At 41.5% G+C, this 27,012-nt stretch overlaps 1 protein-coding gene across 1 annotated transcript in view; it reads right to left on the bottom strand.

The window, feature by feature from the left end:
- The window catches only part of cntn3a.2 (contactin 3a, tandem duplicate 2), a 44,028-nt gene extending 22,179 nt beyond the window's left edge, over positions 1-21,849 (bottom strand). Inside the window, exons 1-14 of the mRNA XM_085443062.1 lie at positions 21,792-21,849; positions 19,068-19,207; positions 18,163-18,298; positions 11,573-11,748; positions 9,663-9,758; positions 9,298-9,501; positions 8,347-8,449; positions 7,494-7,678; positions 6,484-6,620; positions 5,340-5,469; positions 4,717-4,867; positions 4,304-4,431; positions 2,861-3,030; positions 1,406-1,523 (exon numbers count right to left, since the gene is read on the bottom strand). Of these exons, the coding sequence (XP_085299188.1) occupies positions 1,406-1,523; positions 2,861-3,030; positions 4,304-4,431; positions 4,717-4,867; positions 5,340-5,469; positions 6,484-6,620; positions 7,494-7,678; positions 8,347-8,449; positions 9,298-9,501; positions 9,663-9,758; positions 11,573-11,748; positions 18,163-18,298; positions 19,068-19,122 (1,789 nt within the window). The 5' untranslated portion in view covers positions 19,123-19,207; positions 21,792-21,849. The remainder of the gene's footprint in view (positions 1-1,405; positions 1,524-2,860; positions 3,031-4,303; positions 4,432-4,716; positions 4,868-5,339; positions 5,470-6,483; positions 6,621-7,493; positions 7,679-8,346; positions 8,450-9,297; positions 9,502-9,662; positions 9,759-11,572; positions 11,749-18,162; positions 18,299-19,067; positions 19,208-21,791) is intronic.
- Positions 21,850-27,012: the final 5,163 nt, after the last annotated feature.

Genomic DNA, 27,012 nt, shown 5'->3' on the forward strand with positions numbered 1-27,012 from the left:
ATGCTTACATCTAAAAATTAACAAAAGCAGCCGCCAGCTGTTTGTTTTGAATTTTCTTCACATTCTGGGACTGATTTCAGCTTCCGGTGACTAAATGGTTGCACAGAGCAATGTTGCACACTCACTACACATTTTGATTGCAAAGTGATTGCACAGGTTGCCTGATAGGAGGTAACCTTTCTGCAAACAGTGTCACAATCTGGCGAGGGCAGACTGTATGAATTGAGAAAAGGACCCAAAACGCAGACTCCAAGGAACAGGGAACAGAACTTGAAATGTTAACAAAAGGCGAGCCGTTTAATATGGCTGGTAGAAAAGGTACAAACAAAGGGCAAGGCAAACTGAAGCAAAATTAACACAAACCTAAACTGGGGAATCTAAACAAACAATAAGAAAAACCTAGACAAGAAACTTGGAAGCATGGCATGGCATCGGAAACATGGCGTGGACAACAGACAACCTGACAATCACACACTGAAAACAGAGGACTTAAATACACAGGAGGTGTATTAACAAATAGCAACTTGTTATCCTTGCAAGATAAAGCTATGGATTCAACCTTTTCAAATCCTGACACTAAAATCATCCCTCACCTCATCTGACATTTAGCATATTTGGGTGGTGTCAATTTGCTGGGCTATTTGGTGTATTGATTCCACCCCGAAACATCCCTCCTCCAATTCCACGAGCAACACAAACACACCCCTCCCTGAAATAAATAACAAAAGTTATTTTGTTCTGCCAAATGTAGCTCTCGACAATAATGTCTCTCAGGAGCTATACATACTGCATGAGTGAGCGCAGACAGGCATGTAAGCATTCTGCTGTCAAGTACACTGCAACAATATTGAAAACTGGTCATTAAAAGTCAGGGAGAGAGAGAAACAGGAACACATCCTAAAAAATGTATGGCTCGTACTCTTAGAATTTCACAGTTTTGTGAAGTTTTCTTCCAAAAACATCTCTGAGCGCCAGAGAAAAGGAAAGCGCCTTCCTCTGTTTGATGTAATGAAGCGCCTTGTAGTAGAAATAAACACTCTGATGATATCCAGGGTGATTCTGATGAGAATATGGACACTTTGGTTGCACTGCAATCTCAATCTAAAACAAACCTATTTGAGTTTAAAAACCCTATCGAAAACTGCACGCCTCAAAAGATTTTTTATTTTAATTCTCAGCAAAGCATAGCGATGTAATCTCTCTGAAATCTCTTTAACACTGCTCTGCTCAGTAACACTTAAAGACTACTGACTTCTTTTTACTGAGGCTGCATCCATCATCCACTTTACGTTGAGTCTACTTTTTTTAATTTCTCTCTCTCCCTTTTTTTTTTACCCATTAAACATCCCTGGCTGTAAGCCCTATTTTAATTGGTAACTGCAGAGCAGAGACGAGCTTTTCTTACCTTTCACAATCAATACAGCCACGGCTGATAGACTCTCCACGTCCGTGTCCACCACACAGATGTATTTGCCAGCATGGTAAAGCTGAATGTTCCTGATCATAAGATCTCCTGCTGTTCTCTATCGAAGGAGGAAAGAGAGCTTTATGTAGCATGAAAGATAATGGACCTCGTGACAGCTTATTAAAAAAGGTAGCAAAGCATATATAAAGACACAGTAAATAGCAGCTCTAAAAACCGTTTGCATATCCTTTAGTTACAGTACTTAGCTTGGAAATTGCTGAGGAAAAGTGGCTGCACAGTGTTTCTGGGAGAAATTCTGTGTATATACAGTATCAGGTCACAAACAGCTGTTCAACATGAGCTCGAATGGAAAAGAAAAAGGCCAAAATTCACAAAAACAACAGAGAGTAAATTGAGTTTTTGTGTCTGACAAGGTCTCGACTGCTTTACCCGCCTTTTGCAGAGGTCAGTGCTGTGACCTTCAAGACCTGTTGCAAGCAACTACATAAATAAGCTTTTACTACTGAGTACAGCAGGCAGCTTTTGCTCATTTGGAGAAGAAAACAAAAAAAAGAAAAGAAAAGGCTCTCATCTAAGAGGACACCCGTAAGCAGAAAATGGTAAATTAGTGGTGAAATCGTTCTCTTGGCTTTGGCAGGAAAACGTGGCAGCACAGCCAATGTGGTTTAATTATGGAAATTAAATTCCCTGAAGCAGCAAAGTTAAGTTGATAATCTCTTTGGACTGGGGACATTTGAGCATTTCTGGGGAAGGAGTCTCTTTTCAGATAAGAACATTGTCAGTCAAACGCATACACACACACACCCAAGAAGAATGGTTAATCTCAAAGGGTGCGAGGATGTTCTCAAAGTGTTTTGTCGTTTGGGTCTCTGCCATGCTTTGATTCCTTTACAAGGCACCTCTAATAATACGTATTCCTTCCCGTTATGAAGAGGCTGTGCAGCAGGCCATGTCAAAGCAGAATTTGAAGAGACCAGCCAACGTATTAAAAAATAGATGACTTCAGAAGACTGAGCAAGAGTAAGAGAAGTGTGCTCAAATAGAAGACAACCTGTCACAATGGCTGAGCAACTAGCGCTATGTAGGAAGTGTATTTTGACACGACGGCTGCCATGTTTCCATTCACAAGAATACAATTAGAAGTTAAGAGGTCTTAAATGATCTAATAACGCTTCATGCCAAAGACTTTTCCCCAGCCTTCTTTGCCACCAGAGAGAAATTTAAAATAGCAAAAGAAAAAGGATGGTATAACAGCAAGTGCAGCAAAACTTGCCATGCTCTATCTCTCCAAGAAATACCAGGGTGTCAAACCACAAGCTGTCCCTTTAAACTAATGGCAGGGATGAAGTGAAGCAAGATGGGGAGAGGTGCCAAGTGCCCATTCGCACATAAGAAAAAACAAAAACAAAAAAACTACGGCTGTGGGTCACTCACCCCACCCACAAATTCAAAGTGACCGTCTCCCTTGGCGATGAGCTGTCCATTGAAGGCCCAGGAGAAAGAAACATCAAGGACGGGATCGCTGGTGACCTGGCAGGGTAACACAATGCTCTCGCCCACAATGATCTCTGTGTCCACTGGCCCCTGGATGATTCTGGTTGGATCTACCCAGGAAAAATAAAAACGTGAGAGCCAGCCATTTCTAAAGGGGAGGGTGGCAATCTTATGTGAGACATGAGACTTTTCACTTCCAGCAGATGAGCAGCCCTTTTGTTGATTTTCAGGAAATAGGAGCAGAGTAGTGACACAACACTTCCCGAGACACAAAAATCATGCTCCGCAATACAGTGAGTCACAGGCAGAGCAGTCTGTGTATATAAAGGAAGGTCTCATGAAAAACTCAGTCAAATAATGTGTGATAACATGCAGCCTTGCCACCACTAAAATGGCTCACATAATCTTCAGAAATCCTGATAGCAATTACAATACACCATGGATCAGATAAAACTTCATGTAATGAGCTGCTCTGCACAACCAGTACAACAACGAAAAAAAATAAAAAATGAAGAGCGCTGCTTTAAAGTCTGCTATAGCAATCATTTGGCCTCCTGTGCTTCAAAAAGTCAAGATAATGAACGGCAGGAATCAAATCAAGAAGATACAACACAAAGCAAGTGGATTTGTACTCTCATATCTTACCTTGGAGAAGCTGTCAAGGGATAAAAAAAGCGTCCCCTCAGTTCTCAAGCTACTAATAATCAATGTGTGGGTCATGGCTCTGTGCCTCCGAATGCTTTACGGCTGTGAAAAAATACTCCGGTAATTTCAAAAAAAATAACTGGCCTTGGCAGTTACAGCGGCAGACAATATCATTCAGCACATTAATAAAAACCAATAACAAACTCACAGAACATTCAACTCCAATGAAAAAAACAACAACACGCTCAACAATAACAGCATCTGTAACACCACCTCACTAATGTGCTCACCGCTTCCACTCAGGGCACTTTCATTTATTGCACTAAATTGGTTGCCTCAACTGCTTTGAGGAAAACAATGATCGAGTGTTTCGTCAAACGCCTTCCAAGCGCATTACTGCAGCCGCTGCAAAATGCGTCCGGACAAAACGACTCAATAATGCACGCGTAAAGTTTTTTTGTTTTTATTACATCCCTTCAAATAAAAACAAAACAATCAAATGATTATCTGAAATATTTAGTCTACTTAATCGCAAGACTAGAGACCTTACAAAGTATAGACACACACCTCAGCACAAAACCTCAAAGTTTATTTATTACTTTTTTTAAATTTAACTACAAGTTATTGACTCGGGTCCTTGCAGTACGCTAGCTCTCGTGTGTTAATCCATAGTGTGCATAAAATTCTGCTTACTAAGTGGAGCGCACAAACAATCTGCTATTTAACAGGAGAGCTTACCAGTAACAAGGAGCCTTCCAGTTGTACTTGACATGCCAAATCTATTCCTAGCAAAGCACGTATAGCTGCCTGCATCAGACTTGCTCACGTTGGCAAGCCTCAGCGTTCCATCTGGGGACAGTGTGATCCTATAGGAGTACACAAACAGTGAGAGCAGTTTACAATCCGACTGCCAAGAACAAAGACTCATTTTACCATCAGATAAACACCGACTTCTGGATTTTTCAGCATTCTACATAATGGACATCTTCCAGTTAGGCAGCATGTGTGTGTGTGTGGTGAATATTGATTAGACCAAAGATGGCTAAAGAGGAGTGTAGCTGGGATAGATAACTGGCTTATATACGGAAAAAAACAAGCCTATAAAACTGTGTACATTGACTTTTTCAGAATAACGTTAACCCTGTTACTACCTGTCATTTGTGTGGATTGGCAGGTTGCCTTTCTTCCATAAAATGCTAGCGATGGGATAGGCCTGGGGTTTACATTCTAAAGTCACTGTAGTTCCTGTCTTGGCTTTGAGCAAAGCTCTGAGGAGGTTCCCTGTGAAGTCTGGAGGAGAAGCTGGTGGGAAACAGCAAACTGGCGTTAGTGCAAGACTGCAGCAAATCTCACTGAGCATTTCAAGCACCAGTTTTCAAATCTTACAGTAATTGAAACACATCGTTTTTTAAAACTGACGAATCAAACCGGCATAAAAATCGACGCTGTAACGGTGTTTTTTAGCCAGTTTTATGTATTAATAAAAGAAGAAGCAGAAAATATTGTTATAACTTTTAATTGGTTTTGCAGTAAAAGTTCATGTTTACTATTCAGCTATGAGTTTGGCATCTATTACACCATCTTCATCCCCACATCAAAGTAAAGGGGGAAAAATATATATATATCTAAATGTGTCTGACCCCACAAAAACATCCACATTGACCCCATTATCTGCTAATCCAGACAACCTTTAAGAATGACAGAAAGATGACCTTTAAGATCCTTTTGGCAACAAAGATTTGAGGATTTAGAAGAGAGATAAATGCCATCCTACCTAAAACCATTAGTTCAGCAGCAAGATATATGACACCGTGTTTATTCTCGGCCACACACTGGTACATGCCAGCGTCAGACAGGGTCAGCGCAGACACTGACAGGACTCCGTCCTCCACATGGATCCTGTCCTGTGAAGAAAAGGTTGAAAGAAAGCAATTATTCTCCTTACACTTACAGGTAGCTTTTGCTTTCTGCGGTGCGCTCTGGCAAGTGCTGGATTTGTTTAGAGGTGCTGTCAATGGACGCGGATCAAATCAGGATGCTGTTGCAAAATAATTTATCGCTATGAGCACAAAGCACAATTTTGTTTTCTAAGTATGGAACATTCATTTTTTTTCCCTATCCTGTGCACTTTTGGTCCAGTCTATGCAATATTTGAGCTTTTTGTATTATATCTGCACTTTTTAATTTATTTTCTCAGTATTAACCATATACAGTACAGCACCTACTAGTGTTTTTTTTAATCATTAGCTATATTCTGTACTATAAATATGAAACAAATTAGATAAAAATGCAACTTTCATGGTGAAAATCATATTCTGAATCGTACAACAGTAAAAACAATAAACCTCAAATAAAATAAGGATATTTAAACATTAGTTTTGAACAATATCAGGATGGTTATTGCTACAGTATAATGCATGTAAGAGGTAAGAAATTAAGTGTCAGAGGCATATCGAGGTCAGCCAAATTTAAAAATCTCAAAATATGCAAGACCACATGTATTTCTCTGGTGGTCTAGAGTTAGGTGTAGTGCTATATACAGTATATTTCACAGAAGATTAAACCCATTGTCCCTCAATATGAAGGAGCTTAAACATGCACCATGAATAATGAAAAACAAGCACTGACTCCATTCAGATAAAATAGAGCAATCTCTCGGGAGCCATGCACATCCACTTTCTAAGACTCTGTAATCTGCCAAGGTAAAGCAGAATACGAGACAGTTACATCCATGTCTCATCACTGGCACACCTTAGTAAGATGTTTACCCTCTCCTCTCATCGCACTCTGAATTACACTCGGGAAAACAGCAGTGTGTTTTATGCCAGGCTCTCGGAAATGAAAGGAAGAGCTGAAGCTGAAGATTAAGTCTTTAAAATGAAACACTTGTAGGTGGCAGACGACAGCCGGTAATTTACCTCTGAGAGGAGCTGTTGGCCGTTCTTCAGCCACGTGTAGGAGGGTTTGGGCCTGCCGTTGGCTCGACACTCCCAGTAAAGTCTCTCCTCAATGGCTAGAGCCGTGTCTTTCATTGTCTGGACCCACTGAGGCTTTGCTGAGGACACAGAATTATCCTCGAGTGAATTATCTGACAAGAACCAGAGGGCAGATTTCGAGGAAGGAGCATTATCGTATTAAATAAGCTGCATCTAAATAAGTTCAAAGGAAAGCGTGTGCAGATTGGCAGCCCAAATTAAGGGGGGGGGGGGGGGGGTCGTCAATGGGTTTTCCTTTAAGAGGCTAGAGGAGAGAAAATTGAATTCAGTCTATCAGTTACATCTCTTAAATGTGTCAGCAGCCCGAGGCAACCCAAAGATTAACATTAAAACCCCGAACCACAAAGGAAGAAGCTCTCATGACCGGCGAACAGCACCCGATACCAGCACTCACCCCCCCAAACTGTCACCTTAATTCTGCGTATAATAAATGTCAGGTCCTGCTTGTTTCCCATCCAGCACACAACCCCCCCTAAGTCTCTCATATATTTACAGCTTTCAGGAAATTTCATGGGTTTCATGAGTGCAATGCTCATAATAAGCACAGCTCACTTCGGTGGCACTGTACATACTGTCACTTCCAATTTCACAAGTGTCATTTTTCCCTCTTTCACAGATTCACAGGAAAACACAGCGGCTGAAGCAAGCCAAGAACCCAAAATGTAATAGCTGCAGTGAAACGCTTAAAATGCAGGAAGAAGGCAGAGATTTGTGTGTGCATTAAAGTAGCGTGTATAACAATGAGCTCTTGCTATTATAAAATTACTTATAGCTTTTAAACGATCACATTACAATTGTTGCCATTTACAAAGTCTAACGACGTGACAATTGTCGACGTTGCTGAAAGAAGCAGAGATATTGATTGTTTACCCATTTTGTCTAACTCAATTGTCTGTGGCGTCGTCTCAAAACTCAAACAAAAGTCGCAGTACCATAAAAAGCCAGCCGACCGGTGACTGTGTTCTTCCCCATCTTGTTCTCAGCCACGCACTCGTAACCGCCCGTGTCGTCCTGCTGAAAGCTGGGAATCTCCAGCACGGCGTTCGAGTACTTCATTTTGACTTTGCTGGGGAAGGGAACGCCGTTGGCCCTCCTCCAGGTGATTTCTGGGACGGGGCTGTGAGACACATGCGAAGGAAGAGCTCAGCGGGGAATCAGGTGCAGGTGTCTGTAACAATCTGTAGCAATAAAGCGTCAGATGGACTGCAGTACTTCGTTTTGCTGATAAATGGTCAAGACCACGGGTGTCAAAACAGATTGGCTCAGCAAAGACTCCAATCTGGCCCACTGAGTGGTTTTGGAATATAACTTTTGGGGACCTTTAACTTTATTTTTATACATTTTACAGCTTTTCCCACTGATGAAGACCTCCCCCACTGTCATTCATACTAAAACAAGTAATGAAGTAACAGATAAACAATTAAATGATCTTATCTACTACAGAAATGTCTTTATTTACAATGGGTGAGTAGAAAAAAAAGACATTCTCTTGACAAAACCTTTGTTTTATAATTTATGATAATTTTACACAACTATTTCTTACAATTTAAGCCCAAAGAGTCATGTTGACAGATTTCCTGTGGGCTGTATGTGCCCCCAGGATATAAAATGAGTTTGACATCCCTGGTCTGGACTTAACCCATTCCAACGACAAGTTGCTTTCAGACCAATCGTGGCTTGATGCCACGCTCTAAGAACCATAATTGCTTAGAAATCCAGATGTTCCTTGTATGGAAAGAAAAGACAGTGAAAGATTAAAAACATGCTTGAGGAAATCCAGCTTACTTCCCAAGGGCGAAACATTCCAGCGTAACTGTTGATCCTTTCGCGGCGGGTACATTGTCTGGGAAATTAACTTCTATTTTCGGCTCGTATTCACCCATCACTCCTATGAGGACCAAGCACAAGAACTTGCTCAGTATTCCATTATGCATGAGTTACAAGCATTACGGCTGGCATTATGGACCAAACAATAGCACTGGAAAGCTAACAGAGGAAAAAATGAAATGCACATGAGCAAACGCTCTCTCATGGGTAAACTAAACTCAAAATCGTGCATCGCTTAAGAGTACAGTCACCAGAGTGTAGCCAAAACCCAGCGAGGAATAATTTAAATACACCGAGCATTAATTTTCATCTAGAGATTTTTTTTTAATCTGCTATTTCAAAGCTTGAGTAGGCAGTTCCTAACCTCTGTTGTGTTTCATTGTTAATATCAGCATTCAGGAAAGGCACTCAAGATCGCGACCAGAAAGTGATGCAAGGGGATTTAAATTTATGCAGTTACATGTACAGTACACTGAGTAGAAACTGGCTGAACCACCAGAACACTCAATGTAATGGTCCACTGACGTATGACTTATGTTTAATTCATTCCCAAGGCAATCTTTATTCACTCGTTCTATGAAAGCATAACAGAGAACAGAACAACACGCCGCTGAGAACAGGCCCGAGAATTCATGTGAAAGCAAAGAGAAAGCTTTTAAAGGGACTGCGAATTATAAGAGAAGCTAAGTCAGCAAAGAAGAGATTTGGGTGCTTTGTTTGCTGGCCTACATTGAGGAGCAACTATTTACTTACAGGCATTAGCCCTCTGTGACTCAACTTCAGTGAGGTACAACGAGATAAAGAGCACTCTCGCTGGGGTAATGATTAAAGCCACCTTAAAATGAAAGGCCCATAATGCGAGGCTGAAAGGCAATACTTGTCACGTCAAAGGCACAAGCTGTGTCTTACCATCTGTCCTGAGGATCAGAGACGTGGGGGAGCTCTGAACCTTGCCCTTTGTGATGCTGTTCATCACTACACACGTGTAGTTGCCCACATCAGAGGGCTCCACCTTGGCAATGTAAAGGTTTCCCGTCTGCTGGGAGACGAAGCGCCGATTGTCTTGCTGAACGAAGTACGGGTACTCATTGAAGATCCATGCATAAGTAAGGTCTGGAAGGCAAACAAGGAAGCGCATGAGACGATCCTGGATGCTCTCTGATATTAAATGTGATTAAGAGAATTAACTGTGATTAGAAAAGGGGCTAATCAGTGGCAGCAAGATTATGTTTTAATCACACTTCAGCAGGACTCAAAACAACAGCAGAGTTTACCTCCTGAGGAAGTGGGCGATCCACAAAGCAACACCACTCCTTGTCCCTCTCGGACGGACACTGCGCTTCTGGTGTGAACTTTGAAATGATCTAAGTCTGACAGGGGGGGGAAAAATGAAAAGGAAGCTTACTGTAGGATGTCACATATCAGGGGAGTGGAAAAGAGGCTGAGTAAAAGCTTTCTGCAAGACACTGACACAAACCCATAAGAAAGCTGTAATGAAAATTGCACTTCTGCAAGGCCTGAGGGAGAACAAAAGCAACTGAGACAAGTGAGGCTCTGAAACAGAAGAGTTTAGACAGACTGCTGAACCCAGGGCCTGAATGAGATATGAGCGATATGCCATTTTGTGAAAAAAAGGAACTTGGATGTGAAAACCCGCCACTAACTTAATTTATGTACATGTTTGTGTAAGCGCTGAAATCACAAGACTTGACTTAGCACAGAATCTCAAATAGAAATCTATCCCGCAGCAGCAGAGATGGCCGAACAGGTAAACACACGAGCCAATCGTGTTGCTGAACTGCGGCTCGTGCACAGAAGAGGTTCATGACGGTTCATAGCCTCTGTATGAATCGTGTAAATTAGCCTGGCATATGTTCAAGGCTCTGGTGGGAGGAGCGAGAGCCATTCGCTACATCTGCATTCTGAATTGAGTCGTGACGAAGTCTGTAAGGCTGTGCAACTTTGCATGTGCCAAGCAGAATTACAATTTGAGGCTTTATAAACTTCATACTTCAACCTTTACAGTTTTTTCTTAAATCAGTGCTTTACAAGGTAGAGTTTGTCCATTGTAAGAATAAACTTTTGGATCTCGCTCTATTCATTTTATAGTGGTTTCAAAATAGCTGCCCAAAACTGCCTGAGGGGGACCAAGACATTAATATACCATGACGAGATATGCTGCAAGAGCTCATAACACTATAAGAAAAAAGTTGAAACGACTGAAAACTTTTTTTATTGAGCTACACCTTAAGGTATATGTACCTAGTAATATTTTTTTCTTGTTATTATTCTTTCGTGTTGCATCCAAATATTGCTAAGAGAATCTGAAAAAGAAAAAGAACTATAGTTTTTCATTGGAGACTCCTTTGAAGGTTAATAAAATGACTCAAACTTTTTTCAGAGAGGTTAGATTATCCATTATCCGGTCATTATTCTCAAGTCATTGTTGTTAAGTTATTAAAATGTCATTATTCCATTTTTTCTGACCATCCCATATCTTAAAAGCTTGTCAAAAAAGACCCAAAACATCTGCACGGCAAGATACCACCACCGAGTGAAGGTGTGAAAAGGCGCTTTGTTGCGATCTGCATGAAAGGAAGCCTTAATGAATAGTATAGAAGTAATAAGTATTCATTTGGTTATTCATTTGAGTTGTTTACCTGCTTCACCAGCAGGAACGTGATGTGAAAGTACATTTTTTTTACTGCCTAAATTATTATTTTTGTAGCAATGCATTGTAGTATAGTTTGCACTGCAGCTTATATTCATTTGCTTTGTTCTTCCTTTTTCATAAAAGTGCAGGTATGCTGTGTTCTGTTCTTTTTTTTTTTTTTCTGGCTCCAGTCCTTATTAAGTTATTCTTCAAACACTACTTGTGCAATTTGGTAGACTACTTTACCCCAGAGTGCATCCAACGAAACTGGAATGACTTCTGATTGAAGCAAACAACACAAAGTGAAATAGCAACTCTTAGTCTGCATGACCATAAGTAAGGAAGCGTCATCGCACTCAGATTCTTCCCATGTTACGTTAACATTTAATGCGGCTCCCCACTGAACTTGCTGCGTGCTGATAAATACTGCAAATAAAGCGCTTCCATTTTAGTGTACGTCTGCATTATTTGTAGTTAAGAGCATTTACACACCCGTGGTTTTTTGTAGTTAAAACTCTGACTGTAACTTACAGGCAAACTGAAGACTTGCTCTTCTGCTGAGGATAGCTCCTACTGTGTTGTAGGCCATACACTGGTACATCCCTACATCCTGGTATCGGTCCAGGCTGCTTATAATGAGGTTGCCCCCAGACAGACGCCGCCGACGATCCAGACCCAGATTTATGAGAGTCCCATTCAGTGACCATCTGTGAGGGCAAAGACACCATCAGTCCCTGGCAAAACACGCAGTCCCCTTCTTCCTTCCAACCAAGGTGGTCTGACAGGAGGTGAGTGGAAAACACAATTCACTGTGGTAACTCACTTGGAATAAGAATAATACACTTTATGTGGTGTGATTTGCGATGGTGCCGAGGATTTTAAAAGGTTGCTAGTTGAAATGAACTCTTGTGGTTAGGACTTTGGCCAACGATTCTTTTCGGCTGTGATTAAACTTCCTTAAAAACAAACAAATCTGCAAACACAACTGTGTTGTGTTCAGGGTTAAGGACAATGGAGTTGATACATGTGTGACTGCCAGCAAATTATGGACAGTTCTGTGCATCAACTTGATAAACTATGCTTGCAGTCATTTGAAAAGAAAGTACACCCTCTTTAAATTCTAAGGCTCGTGCATCAGGACACAATGAAAATTAATTGATTCAAAGTTGATACAAGGTTACTACAGGCTCAGACAAACAGATGACGACATATTATGCCATGCCATTATATATTGAAAAAAACAAACAAATCCCCACCCCAGCAAAATGCAGAAGCATGAAAAAACTAAGTACACCCTTACTGATTCCCCAGGAATTAAGAGGATGAGAAACAGCCAAGTGCTGCTAATCCAGTCCACTTGATTAAGTGATGATCAGCAAGTGTAAGCACCTCTATAAAAGAAAGATTTTTGGCAGTCTGTTGGTCTGTAAAGTTCAGGTGTGTGTTAGCAAAATGCCAAGGAGGAAAGACATCAGCAGTGATCTGGGAGAAGCTGCTGACCATTAAACTAGGAAGGGTCTAAAGGACATTCCCCCACAATATTAAGTCCATCATTCTACAGTAAGAATGATTATTCACAAGTGGAAAAAACTCAAGACAGCTGCTAGTCTTCCCAGGAGTGGGAATGCCAGCAAATTCACCCAAGGTCAGACAGGTGACCTGCAAAAACCTCAAAGCAACATCTGAGTTAGCATTAAAATTTAAAGTTCATGACAACTCAATTAGAAAAAGGCAAGTATGGCTTGGTTGGAAGAGCTGCCAGGAGAAAACCCTCTTCTCTCTAAAAATAACACGGCTGCTCAGCTAAAGTTTGCAAAGCTGCATCTGCAGAAACCAGAAGACTTCTGAAACAATGTCCTGTGGACAGGCAAGACCGTTGTTTGGCCACACTGCACTGTGCCACATTTGGAGAAAACCAAACGCCGAATATCAGCACAAACACCTCAAACCAGCTGTCAGTGAGTCGACAATGAACTCTTCCAGACTTCAAGCTGACTGAAACCCTGTGGTGGGACCTTAAGAGAGCTGTGCATAAACAACAGTCTACAAACTTTGATGAACTGAATCAATGCTGTAAAGAAGAGTGAATCAAAATTCCTCCACAACAATGTGAGAGACTGATAAAGTCACGCAAAAAACTATTCATTCATGTTATTGTGGTTATAGTTATTACCAAAATGCAGAAACATTTTGCAGAAACCAAAATGTTTCTGCATTTTAGCTTATTTTTGTTAAAATAAATAAACAATATATCATATATTGTTCTACATCTGAGGTTGTATTTAAGTAACTTTCGAAGCTGATAAGGACCCGATGAGTTTATTATCTGCTGAAATTTACCACCTTAGGATTAAAAGAGAGTGTACTTTGTTTTTCGAGACTGTATGCTGCTTGAGCGAATCATATTTTTTTGTACCTGCAGTCTAACAGTACCGTAATCATGCTGCCATGTCTATATATCATTAATTTACTCACCTAACAGATGTCCTTTGTGTCTGTATAAACCTTGAAGTGCAAATTTCTTTACGGTGTTGTATTTTTTCCATTTTTCTTTATTTAGCTCTGCTACTACTTGCTGCTGCAGTTATCCCATTTTCCCCACAGGGATCATTAAAGTTTAATCTAGGGGTATCATACACAAAGCTGTCCTTCGCTATTTAAGGGGAGCGGAGGACAAAGGTTTTAGAAGCCATTCTGGACAATGATCATCAGTCTAACCATAATCACCTCGTCTCTGTCACATTAGATTTACATAATGTGATATTATTCCACCTTTGACTCCCCATCAGGACTAAACATTACCACCTGGCAAGAGGTAACAATGGCTCAATGTATCAAAGGAGGCCTTTTAAACTCCTTTTCACCCTTTATTATATCTTTCCAACACTTAGCAGGAGGAAGAATTTAAAAAAGAAGAAGCTCTGTGAAGCAGGTTACGACGGTGCTATCAAATAAATGAAGCACCTAAAAGAACTCTTAAAAACTTAAGGTTAATTCATTGATTCAAGCAAGTCTCATTATTCATTTTCATTCCCCGCCACCGCAAAAACTCTATCTCCTTTTAAATGCTATTCAAAAGCTGAGCATTGATGGGTTCAAGGACAGAGCACTTTTCAAGAATGTTCCATTGTTTGTGTTTAAGAAAAAAACATAACCCTTTCTTTCACTTAGCAAAACACTTCCTTTCTTGCTTTACTTAAGTGGCAACAAGTGGCAACAGACATGTGGGAAACGCAATGGATGACTTTTCAAAAGCATATATGTTTCGCTTCCCAGTAAAAGAGAGAAGAAAAAGAAAACATTCTTAAAGAATAATTAGCGATCAGGTGCAACAATATCAACATTGGAATAACCAGAGCGTTCTCACTCCCGAGGCGTAACATGTCGACGTTTTGTCACGTCCCGCGGCGTTCCTGAGGAACGCGAAAGGAGACCTTCGGCGTTCTTATGGTACGCGGCGGGTTATGGCTGGAATCCAGTGCAATGACGCTCCCGCGGTAGTAGACGTTCCAGCCCTGTATTCCAGCCCTAAACCTAACCTTATCCCTAGCCCTGACCATAACCTTATTCCTGACCTTAACCAGGACTTTAATGATGTTAAATAGCGTGTTTCTAAGCGATTTGAAGAAAAAGAGCGAACATGTGTAGGTTCAGTCCAGACGGTTCTCATATTTCCTCTTTTTCCGAGGTCGTCATTTAGGAACGTGGTGGGTAGCCGAAAACGTAATATGGTGACGATTTGTCACCTAGCGTAAAATGTTACGCTTTGGGAGTGAGAACGGGTTGGAATAACACTGGTCATTAAAATGCACCACTGAATTCATGTGGATTTTACTTTAATGCTTTACATGGTTGCAGACTCATGACAATTGCAGTGGCTTCCTCCAGCCTCAGTAGAGCAATGCGCTCCACTGCATTTAAAAAAAAAGGTGGTGGGAACATTTTGGGAGTATTACAAAAATCGTTCTCACACATTAACTCTGGAAAAAGTTGGCAGTACTTGGGAAGATGCCGTCTTCTCTCACATGCAGTACACATGGAGATCGCTCGTGCCAGCCATGTTCTCGATGCTGGAAATATTCAGTTTGGTTTACAGTAGAGATCTTCCTGTGCACAGCGTCCACAAAGCAGCACATAGGGCTCGCTAGCTGTGCATTCACCAGGGTATTATCTGTGCTGTTCTCACAATCTGTGCAAACCAGAACCCACTGTGTGGGACATTTGCATTCTCACATGCACCTCCGTCAGGTAATATTTCGAAAAGTTGAGGGCTCATATCCCAATCTGTTCAAGCATCTGTGGGATGCCCAATCCAATAAGAGCTCTTAACCCAGCGGACCTCGAGGATCTGCTACCAATGAGCTAGACTCAGAGGTCCTGAATCCATGCCCAAAAAGGTCAGTGCTGTTTTGATGCATCTAAACAATAGAGGAGGTTTTAATGGCTGATCAGTGCACGTTTATCATGCTGCACAAGGAGTTTGTGACTTAACCAATGCCTCTCTGCCTGAAATCTTTCCACAGCGCTGCACATAGATTGCTTACACAGAATGCAGACTGGCAGATCAATTTGCTCTCACATCTATGGTATATGTGTATGTGGACATCCTGGAAAGGAGAGAGTGGTTGTTTATTTGACACCACAGCCTGATTGACAGCTTTCCCACCAACTTGAGCAAAAAAAAAGCAAGCGCTCGATAACACCTTTGTTTTTTAAACTAATGAAATATGACTCTTCATGAACCGTCTGTGCTGCAGAAACAAAGCAATAAAAAGGGCAGAAACTTGAAGTGGCAGGCAAAACTGCCCACTGGTTTCAGAAACATCAAATAACTTTGAAAAATAAAGCAAAATATCTCCTTTGCCAAGAAAGGGAAGCATAACAGAAACATTTGTGCGAAAAGACAGACATAAACAAGATGATGAAGTCGCTGGAGACGGAAAGGCGAAGAAAGACTCGACTACAAACGTCCTGATGCCAGGACTTCCCCAGAAATCCCACGTCCATGCTCTGAGGGGACCGTGTTGCTTTGACGCCACGAGGCAGACCTACACAAGATCAGGCAGGTGGTTTTAATGTTGTGGCCGATCAATACACATGCAGCTTGGTCACTGTATGCAATGAGGTTAACCCTATTACTCTTGTGGCTTACGATGAACACCTAAAGGGCTGGAATGACTAGTACATGCCTGCATGTTTGTGTAGGTGTCCATGTCCACTCTTGCATTCAGCTCTTAATCCCTTAGCCACCGTTTTCACCTCTTTTTGACCTGCTCTGAAGTGCCTCTGCTGTTCAGTGGTGCCACGAACATAGGGCAGGTGATTGAATGGCAACTGGAAAACTGAATTACTCCGCTTGAAACTCATTTTGTGAACACATGTTGTCTGACCACAGAGAAATCCGAGTATTCTGGATGATCTACCGGTCTAGAGCCACAGACTTCAAACCTCAGGTCAAGTAAAGGGTAGACAAGTCACCTTCTGTTTACGTTTAAGACACTCACACAGTGTAACTTTTATAGCCTGCAGCAGCAACGATGCTTTTCTATAGAAGATCTGATTTTCTCCCACGAGTTTTTAAATCAGTGCTGTGCGCATAGTATGAAAGTCTCATATCTCTGTGAGTGACAGGAGTGGCAGAGGAAAGGGAAAAGGGGGAAAAGAGAAGAAGGGGGATGGGAGAGAGCAGTGTGAGCCCATTTACACTTCAAGAGAGGAGCCAGAGAGGTGCTGAGGGCATACAGAGCCTAGCACAGCCAGCGTGACAAGACACCCCGTTAAACATGCTCATCTCACCTTTAATCAGTACATGGAAATACCTGGTCTTAGATGGGGAATGTGAAGAGCCTGAAATAATGAATGTACATACTCCACACCACTGTCATTCATTTCATCTGCGCCGGCTGTGCTGCAGTAATTCCAACGTCGAACGCCAAAGACACTTGTAATCAATGTCTGTTGGTGTCTAGCAACCTGCATCGGCCTCATTGTGTTTTATAAGAGGAGACGATCATTAAGATGCTACACATGTGTCACTAAGATACTATCTGGTAAGACAAGAGGCAGGTTGGTGGTGTGTTAGTCAATATGAATTAGTAAAGCCATAATGACACTGCTGCACAGAGTGTCTATGTGCATTTCAGTCTAATTTGGAGAAAATTAATAGAAAGGAAAGCGGCTTGCTTTTCCACATGAAAACTATAATCTAAATTGGCTTTGCAAGAATGGCAAGCTGGGAGCAGCCAGGAGTATAAAAAGGTGTCTGCATCTGTATTACTTTTCTTTTCTGGGGTAAAAAGTCACTGAGAATATCCAGATGAGTACATCACTTCTTCCTTTCCCTCATCTTCTTTTTCCATTTAGATTGCGATCATGTCTCAATGCAGCTTTTATGTTTGCTCAACTAATCATTTACTTTAAACAAGCTCCTCTTTTGACGTTGACAGTTGAGAAAATACCGTCGGTGATGAACGCGAAAGAGTGGAGAAAGTGCAAGTAACTGCTTATGAGGTGGAGAACGAGTCCGCCTGTGTTATTTTAAACAAAAGAGCAATACGGCGTTGATAATGTGCTAACTGAACTGCAGTTCAGTTAGGACGCTGGATCTTTATTTCCATCAGTTTATATTTGAAAGCTGTGTTCTGGCATCTCACTCCCATGAGTGAATGAATGTACTAATCTGGAAGTGAGCACAAGCGGGACCCAACACAGAGTCATGCATCAGTGACTATAGATGGGACATTTAATAAGTCAGGTACAGCACAAGACGAAGTGATGGGGTGCAGGTGGGTTGCAAAGCGCCTTGCAGGTGCAAACATTGGGGAATGAGGCAAACGTGGGCTGGCTAAAGCAGCTTTAATAGTGTGTCCTAAGTGAGATTTGCCAGTTAAATGTATGGAAGAGCATCGGCAAGGCTGTCAGCTGATGTTGGCGAACGTTGAGATCAGCTGAGCTGCTGGGATTCTGCTGAGCTCGACTTCTTATAAATGACTGCTACGTTAAACCCAACGAAATCTTGCAAATAATGATTTCTAAATCAGTCTTTCACCCATTTTAATAACCCCAAACTAACATTTTTGAAAACCTGAAGAATAAAAACCTAAACGTGAATGTGCTCCTACCTGTACTGAGGAGATGGTGTTCCCTTTGCGTCACAAGTCAGAGTAGCTTCCTCTTCTATGGAGTCAATGGGAATGAACAAATCACCCGGCTCCATTCTCCATCTCGGACCATGGAATGATCCACTGTCCAGGCAATCTGACAGAGACACAGTTCCAGCGTGAGCATGAAGACAGAATAGAAATCACTGTAATGGAGTCGGGACTCCATTATTACCTGATTTTTCTTAGATGGAAAAGTGTCATAAAGAGGCTTTTAAAACAGGGAAGCGAGTCTCATATCTTTGCGGGTGTTGCAAAGTGTTCTTGCAAACAAATAGATTTTTAAAAAATGAACTTCTCACAGCGTTCCCCGGTACCAGGAAGCCATTTCTGTCATTTTAAAAGTGTCACTGCTCCAGCATTAAAAAAAATAAAATACACACCTCTAGTTTAACAAATTCACAAGAAAACTTTTTTAATCATTTACTAACAAACTTTTTGTCTATGCTTGGTAAATACAAACATTACATGAATATTATTCAAAGAAAATCATTCCCAGCAGAAGGGGAAATCTTTACTCTCTTTTTATGTTACTTAAGTGTTTTTGTCTAAGTGAAAAAGGAAAAGAAAAGTAAAACGCCTCATCATCAGGTGAAAGTGATGACGAAGATTGAGAGTATTGTGTCTGGATTGTGAGTGGAAGCCAATACTGCAGAGTGCTCCTATAAACCTGAGCCATCATCCTCTCTGACACTATTTTTGTCTCATTCCACAGCTGTAAATGTCCAAACGTGAAGACACACACGCACACACACACACACACACACACACACACACACACACACACACACACACACACGTGCGCACGCACCAGAAACCCCCCCAAAAATCCATCACTAGTAAAAAAAAAAAAAAAGGTAGTTTACCTGTCAAACAGTCGATGATTGATAACAGTAGAAGCTGTTTCCATGGCAACGTCATATTTGGCAGCCAGGGGTAAATGAGACTTTCATCCAATAAGCTTTGAAATGGCACTTGTGTTCTCCGAGAGAGAGAGGAGCTTGACCTGTTGAAACGAGAATCTCCTTGTAAAATACCAAAAACTCCACCACTGACAGCGTAACATCTTTTAATCACCTATCAAGCTAAGACAGGGGAAGTGTCAGAATTTTTCTGTCAGCGGAAACATAATCACTGTAAAACTGGAGGAACAGTTTGGTGCCGGATAGCCCTCACATCTCTAATCAGCAATGATCCAGGCAATGTCACTTTGCGCCCTGTAGTGTGGCCAACTTGAACCCGGAGATGTCTGAGGGTGATACCAGAGGCATATGGGAGGAAGTCCATGCCAATCTATTAGGGGAGCAACCAACGCCTAGGCTCATCCTTCACTTGGACAGATTCACTCTCTGGCTGCCTGAGGAGACTTGGACCTGGGAATTGGGTGCCATCCAATCAATTAGATTCACCCACAGCAGCATGTGTCTTCCCACATGCTGGGGTGAATCAAGACAGCCTGATGAGGAAGCCATTCCACCCAGGTCCGTAATCAAGGGCAAGAGTCTGACTGCTTGTAGCATGTGTTGCAAATTGCGATGCGCGCGCTTCTTGCAGGAGGGGACTGAGCGCGTAATGATGCAATTACAAAATGTCAAACATACACACAATGAAGAGCAGGCAATAACACAGCAAATAAGGGAACGGTCTCATACACACACACATACACATATTACGAGTGCGCAGCGTATGGGAAGATTTGTGTACATTACTCTGCGCACGCATAAAAGGGAAGCGTATATGAATAAGTCGGGTCTGAAAATACAAGTTTCTTCAAGAGGTGTTGCGGCCGTATTAAGGGCAGGGGCAGATAATAACATCAATCTGCTAAATGTCACACAGCCCACACACACCTACACACTGAAGTTGCTTTCTCACCATGTACGAAACACATGTAACAGCCAGCCAGCTTACACACACACACACACACACACACACACACACACACACACACACACACACACACCCTCACTTTCCATTTAGAAGACATAAACTGTGACGTGCGGCTCATTTGTGGTCTAATCCCAAGGCGAGTCTGGTTCAGAGTGCTACTTATGGAGGGTCTAATTGTTTGTTAGCTGCCTGGATGTCAAATCAGACACGTTGGGGTCTCAGCCAAGATTTTATTTCCTACCTTTCATGTTCCCCCCCCCCTTCCCAAAGTCTGCTAAATTGGATTGGTATGCCTCCTCTCTAGAAGACTCCTGCATGCCTTACCTCAGTAATAGGCCCACAGTGTAAAGTGCTGGCATCTCAAGACTGAAAATTGGTGTGTGTAAAAGGTATGGAGGGTATTACAGTACAGTCAACTTCGCATGTTGCATGGTTTGCATTTGCAGCGGGGTTTTACAGGGATGGCTCTGAGTTACATGTGTTCCTTTTTTCCCCCTACACATCCAATAAATCGTTTAAAAATGCAAATTGGAGGATTAGAGAATTACACCAGCGTAACACATGCTGTATAGAGCTGTCCACACACAGATGCAAGCTGACCCACCCACTCACACACACACACACACACACACACACACACACACACACACACACACACACACACACACACACACATAAGCACACATTCACACTGCTTGCAATAATGGTGCTAACAGGATGGTGACAGAAGGTGGTGAGAAAGCTTTGGGGGGGATCGGTCTCAATCAAGAAGGGTACTTTCTGGAACCAATACACCACTGGCTTAACTGACACTTAAAAAAAGAATAAATGTATAAACACATATCTACCACCTACATCACACTCTGCCTGCATCCAAGTAACATGCTGACTGAACAAACAGCCCAGCTGGAAAGAGTAGGAGTGTACTTAGTTTGAAGGCCTGAGCTGCATTCATCACAGATTGTTCAGCTGACATTGTGGCATTAAAGTATGCAATTACCTTGTGAACGCTGCAAGGTAGAAATTGTGTGTGTGTGTGTGTGTGTGTGTGTGTGTGTGTGTGTGTGTGTGTGTGTGTGCACCTTTGCACTCAGTGGATCGCATAAAGGATAAAGCCCATAATTACTGCTACTTCTGAAGTTTTTCTGTTTGTTTTTTTTTACTTAAAATACAGCCAAAAGAACCGTAATTACACGTTTCTTACTTTTCTTTCTTCTATGTTTTAGTGCATGCAAGTCCACCCAAGCCCCATTCAGCCCTTAAAAAATGTACTGGTCTTTGGCCTGTAGGTTAGCTCTATTTCACGGGGTGAGCTGCAGTGTGGCACCACACCAGGTAAGTACCACAGGAGCAGTTAGGGGGCTGAAATGCCAGGCTGTGACTAACTGCACCCCTTACATCACTTTGACAAAGAAAGGCAGGCATGTTGGAGCCAACTCCTTAATAAAAAAAAAAAGAAAAAGAAGTCTCCTCTTTCTAGATTGCCTCTTTAAAAAAAAAAAAAAAAAATCAGCCTGCTCAGTGTGCAGGAATTGGCCGCAGTTGGGAGGTCACGTCACGTTGCTCGAGTCTAAAACAAACAATTATTCTCAAATAAAAGGCATTAGGAGCGGACGGTGCTGTCGGGAACAGCATAAAAACAGGCCGACGTGGTGGCAACAGCATGCCCGTCGCTATTTATATAAATTACACAGTCTTACCTGTTATCCCGAAATATCTTGACACCAATAGGAACCAAATTCAGCCCTCACGGATAAACTGCTCCTCCATGGAAACCTCGTTAGAAGAATTTCGGTCGCAATTGCAAGGTCGTTCGTACAGGTGAAACTGAGCCGGTGGTCAGTCACAGATAACGGGTAACGAAGGAGACATAAACACACGCGTTTCATATCGCCCCTCTCACCCACCTCCTCCTCCGTTTCCTCCACTCCCCACCAAAAAAATGAAAAGAAAAGAAAAAAAGAAAAAGCACACACGCGCGCGCGCGCGCTCGCACGCACAACACCCACGTTGTTTGCTGTGCTGAATCACATTTGCTACATCCACAGTTACGAGGCTTGACTCTCGCCCGTGTCTGCGCTCCAGTGCGAGTAAGTATGAAATGGGGCTTGAAAAAGGAACCTCGCGAGGATGATTTATTGTGCGCGTCAGAGTCCCGCTCTCCCCGCGAAGGAAGGAGGAGTGGGCTGCACGGCGGGGAGAAGGTCGATAAAGCAGCCAGAACGTGCAGCGATGGGATGGGAAGGTGGTGCGGGGAGGGAGGCAGGGAAGAAGGCGCACCTGGCGGGGAACTGCGCCCCCCTGCGTCTTCATTTGGTACAGTCCTCCTGGCACACGTGCAGCCTACAGACATTAGTTTAAATTAAGCTAATTCTCCCACAGTGCCTGTTTGTGTAGTGTTTAGAAATGACAGAAAACATTAATCAGAAAACAAACACAAAACTTGGATAAACAGTTAAAATGACAAGTAGCTTTGTACAAGTATCAGGAAGTTTATTTTATTTTGGGCCAGACTTCTTTAATTTATACTGCTGCATAGGAAAACTTTAATTTGAGAATGATAGATAAAGACACAAAACAGACGTTATTAATTCCAATGGGAGAAATTCACATGTTACAGAAGCACAGGGGTCTGCAAGAAAGAGTGAATTAGAGACATATTAGACAAATAAATAAGGAAAAAATGTGTAAAAGTGTACAAATACAAAAAGCCAAAAATGATAGATAGATAGATAGATAGATAGATAGATAGATAGATAGATAGATAGATAGATAGATAGATAGATAGATAGATAGATAGATAGATAGATAGATAGATAGATAAGAAGGTTCTGAAACATATCTATCCATTAACAATGAAGCTACAGTGAGGAGGCAGAGAGCCTCTGGTTCGGGGTAACACAGTGCACCAAACCTCCTAAACCACAATGAGATTGAAACGAGGCAGGAGCAGCAACTTGTGTTTTTTTACACTGCCGTTTTTGTGCAGATTAAACAAAGGAGACGACAAAGTGTTAATTACTGAGCTTTAAACATGTCACTTCTGTTTTTGTGTTAAACGAGCTTAAAAGCTGCTGGCTCTCTCTACTCATTCATCCAGTATTCACATCTTTTCTGAAAGAGCTTTTGAAAACCGTGCCGAACTATTCGCTTAACAATGTCCAAAACAGAATTTTTGTTCTCACACCAGTAGTGAAAATATATGTCCACCTTTGTCTCAGAACAGATATTTTGACATGTTGTAATAGGTAGCGCACAGGTGCAGTTATAAAAAAAATGGTTGATTTTATTTGTGTAGTTACTTTGCATCATGTTGGAGTGATTTATTGCAATAGCACTTGGTAATGTTATTAGTTCCACCTGTGCTCTCTCTGTCATTTGATTTTTATAGGTTAATATAAAAAGAAAAGCTTAATGCATCTAAATATAGAAACAGTATATAATACCCCAGAGACCCTCTGTTAAAGAGAATAATTACTTTGTCAAACATCAGGGGATAATCTGCAATTTTGCTCTTTTGCTCTGTAACATTGCGTGTTTGTCTAATAGGAATTACTCGTCAGTTGCCTTTCCTCGGGTCTGTTTCCTTTCTTTCTCTGAGGAGGAGCGATTTCACTTCCAAATCAAGGTCTGCAGGGAGAAGACAGTGAATTAAATGTCTTTCAAGAAAATTTGTGCTATTAGCCTGCCTAATAATTGACTTTACTTGTCCTATTTTCAGCAAACTTCAAATGTTCAAAGACCCTAATAGGACCAAACTTATGCTATTTATTACTTCTATTTATGACTTATTTGTTTTTCTTTGTTCTTGATATTTATTTTCTTTAAGGAAGAACAGATTTTCTACCACCAGGGGTCACAAAGTGTTAAAGAAGAAAAAGAAAATTAGTTCTGCTCTGCCTTGTTTTTAACTTTCTTTATCATTTACTTGTTTATTTCAACAAGCCTCCATTTTACGCTAAACAGGCGGCATAAAGGTGGGTGGACTTGTGCAAGCTTTTGAGATAGGAGTGGCTACCTGTCATAATATGTGGGGTTGGTGAGAGCCATTAGGACTCAAGTATACATGTACCAGAAAACCAATGTAATGAGCTGTAAGTGGCTGAAAACATGGCAGAGTGGGGTGTTCAAATTACTCCAAAATATGTCGATGTGGCTTCTCCTTTGTGTGCAGTTGGGGCATGCATGGAGGCCGAGTGACATCCCTCAAACTAGTTTCTGATGGGATGAGATTGGAGTGGTGTGGGTACAACTGAACCTCTCTTTTTCCCACAGTACCAATCACGGTACAGAAAAAGCACCTGGTTGTCATGGAAATGTAATGGAGCCCTAACCCGTGGTTAAAAGCTATTAAAAACAATATGATAGTTCACCTGAGCTTTTGTGGAGATACAGTATGGACAGCATAGATAAAATATAGAGACAGCGAATCTTCCACACCCTCAGACATGCAACTTCCACTACACTCTGAAGATCTGGATGGAAGACAGACTCCATAAACTAAAAGCTGCAAAGTTGGCCAAAGTAATTATTTGATCCCCTGCTGACTTTTTAAAGTTTGCTCAAGAAATGAACTCTCTATTTATGGTAGTTTTATTTTAATGCAGAGAGACATAATATCAACCAAAAATAGAGAAAAAACACACGACAAAAGTTATAAATTGATTTGCATCTCATTGAATGAAATAAGCTTTTGGTTCACTGCAACCCAGCCAGAATTCTGGCTCTGGCAGATTGGCTGTGTGCCCATGTGGCACAGAGATTCCAATCAATCAATCAATCAATCAATTATAGATATTGACTAAACTACACACCTCTCCATGTAATCAATTTCCATTTTAATATTCACCACCTAAGAGCTGTCAAAGGACGTCAGGGACAAGACTGTAGACTTGCACAATGGTGGAATGGGCTAAAAGATTAGCAGCAAGAAGCTTGGTGAGAACCTGCTAACTGTTGGTGGAAGAAACATAAATTGACCTTGACCTTCGGTCTGGAGCTCTATACAGCATCTTGCCCAATGGGGTAATGATGATGATCATGAGAAAGGTTGTGGATTTGTTCAAAACTACCAAAGTCACTAACAACAGCACTGGTAGCACACTATGCTGTAGTGGGCAGTAATCGTACAACATCCACAAAGTCCCCCTGCTCAAGATGGCACACGTACAGATCTCTTTTAGGTTTCCCAGTGAACATCTAAATGATTCAGAGAAGGCCTCAGAGACAGTGCTCAGTGTCAGATGAAACAAAAAAATGCTCTTTGGCATCAACTTGAACCACTGTGTTTGGAGGAAGAGACATGCTGAGTATGACGCAAAGATAGGGTGACTAACCGTCCTCTTTTCTCCGGAGGAGAAGGTTGACAACTAAATGTGTTTCAAAGTATGTCTAAAAACATTCTGTCCGTGTGTCCAGGGGGATTTTCAAGATTGATGGAAATGTCTGGGTTTTCCTATAGGCCTAAAGAGGACCTATATGTGTGACGTTATTTGATTTGATTTGATATACCTTTATTAGTCCCACAAGGGGAAATTTCATAAGGCTGCCGATCTATTGCACGCAATGGCGGCGCCATCTTACCCTCCGACCATACATACATTACACAAAACATCACATGGGGAAGACAGGTCAGAGAGGTATAACAATGGAAAATGCACCACATGAGGAAAGATAAGGAGAAAAAAAACACCTCTGCACATAGCACATGAAAAAACTCTTAATACACCAAAGAAACACATGACAAGCAACAGGGGTGGGTAAAGGGTGAGAGACAGCCGATTTAGACAATACATCCGGGCCTGCAGCCTGTGCGCTGGTCTCCTTGATCCACCGTCAGCATCGGAAGGGAATAAGCGTCGAAGGCGTTATCCCGTAGTTGCTGCTTTGTGAGTGGTTCTGTGCTCACAGATGGGACAGACAGCATGAAGCAACGCGCCTGATGATGTTTAAAAGATGCCAAAGCGCAAGTACATCTTTTCAGATGAACTACAAAAGAAATTTCCCTCGTACCATCCCAGTACTGGTAATTTTTTTAATACAGATGAGGCATTATTTCTGTATCATTATTTAATTCCAGAGGGTTATAAGTTATTTTTTGCACTTGTTAACTTGTAAAAGCCTTTATGACATTTTGTATTTCACCATTCGTTAACCGCACAGAGAAGGCAGCGTTTAAATATGTTAAAATTTTCTTTAAGCAAACAGTATTATTAAAGTTCTTCATGACTGGGGCAAGTGTCCTCTTTTCTGGAAATCAAAATATGGTCACCCTACCAAAGAAAACCAACCCTGTTCATACTGTAAATATGAACATAATTTCCAGGATGAACATCATGCTGTATTGAAGAGTACTTGAACGTATCAACTCAGACTATAAGCTTCTTAGTAAGATGTTAAATGAGGCATTAAAATCAACTAAAAAGTAGAATAAATGGCCTCATAGACCTCTATACGATCACACTTGATTTTGCAATCATAGGAGTCATCCCCTGCTGGCACTTGTTCATGGACTGCATTGACTTATTTATTTATCTTTCAACAGCGCCCAAGGCTATGTCTATCCTTTAAATATAGTCTATTCCTCAGACACACAGGAGGAAAAACTCAACCGATCCTTTCACCCACGAATAAAAGACATTATGGTCACATGGGACAAAAAAAATTTACTCATGTTTATTTTACTTAATTTACTTAATACTGTCATTGTGACTTAGCGGTTTATTGTCTTTCTCACTGAATTCTAGCACCAGGAAAAACCTGTGCTCTCACTGCCCAACTCTCACAAGTGCCGACCCACAGAGAGTTAAACTCTGACCTGCATATATAAATTTAATATAACAGAACACAGAAAAACAGAGATAATTCATAGTTCGTGGTAGAGAATACAAAATTCAATTGCAGCTCTGCTGATTTAAACAG

This window comes from Copadichromis virginalis, linkage group LG20 (assembly GCF_057382275.1).
Source record: "Copadichromis virginalis isolate Kocher_CV1m ecotype Utaka linkage group LG20, C_Virginalis_male_GT1.1, whole genome shotgun sequence".
In the NCBI taxonomy this organism is placed as follows: Eukaryota; Metazoa; Chordata; class Actinopteri; order Cichliformes; family Cichlidae; genus Copadichromis; species Copadichromis virginalis.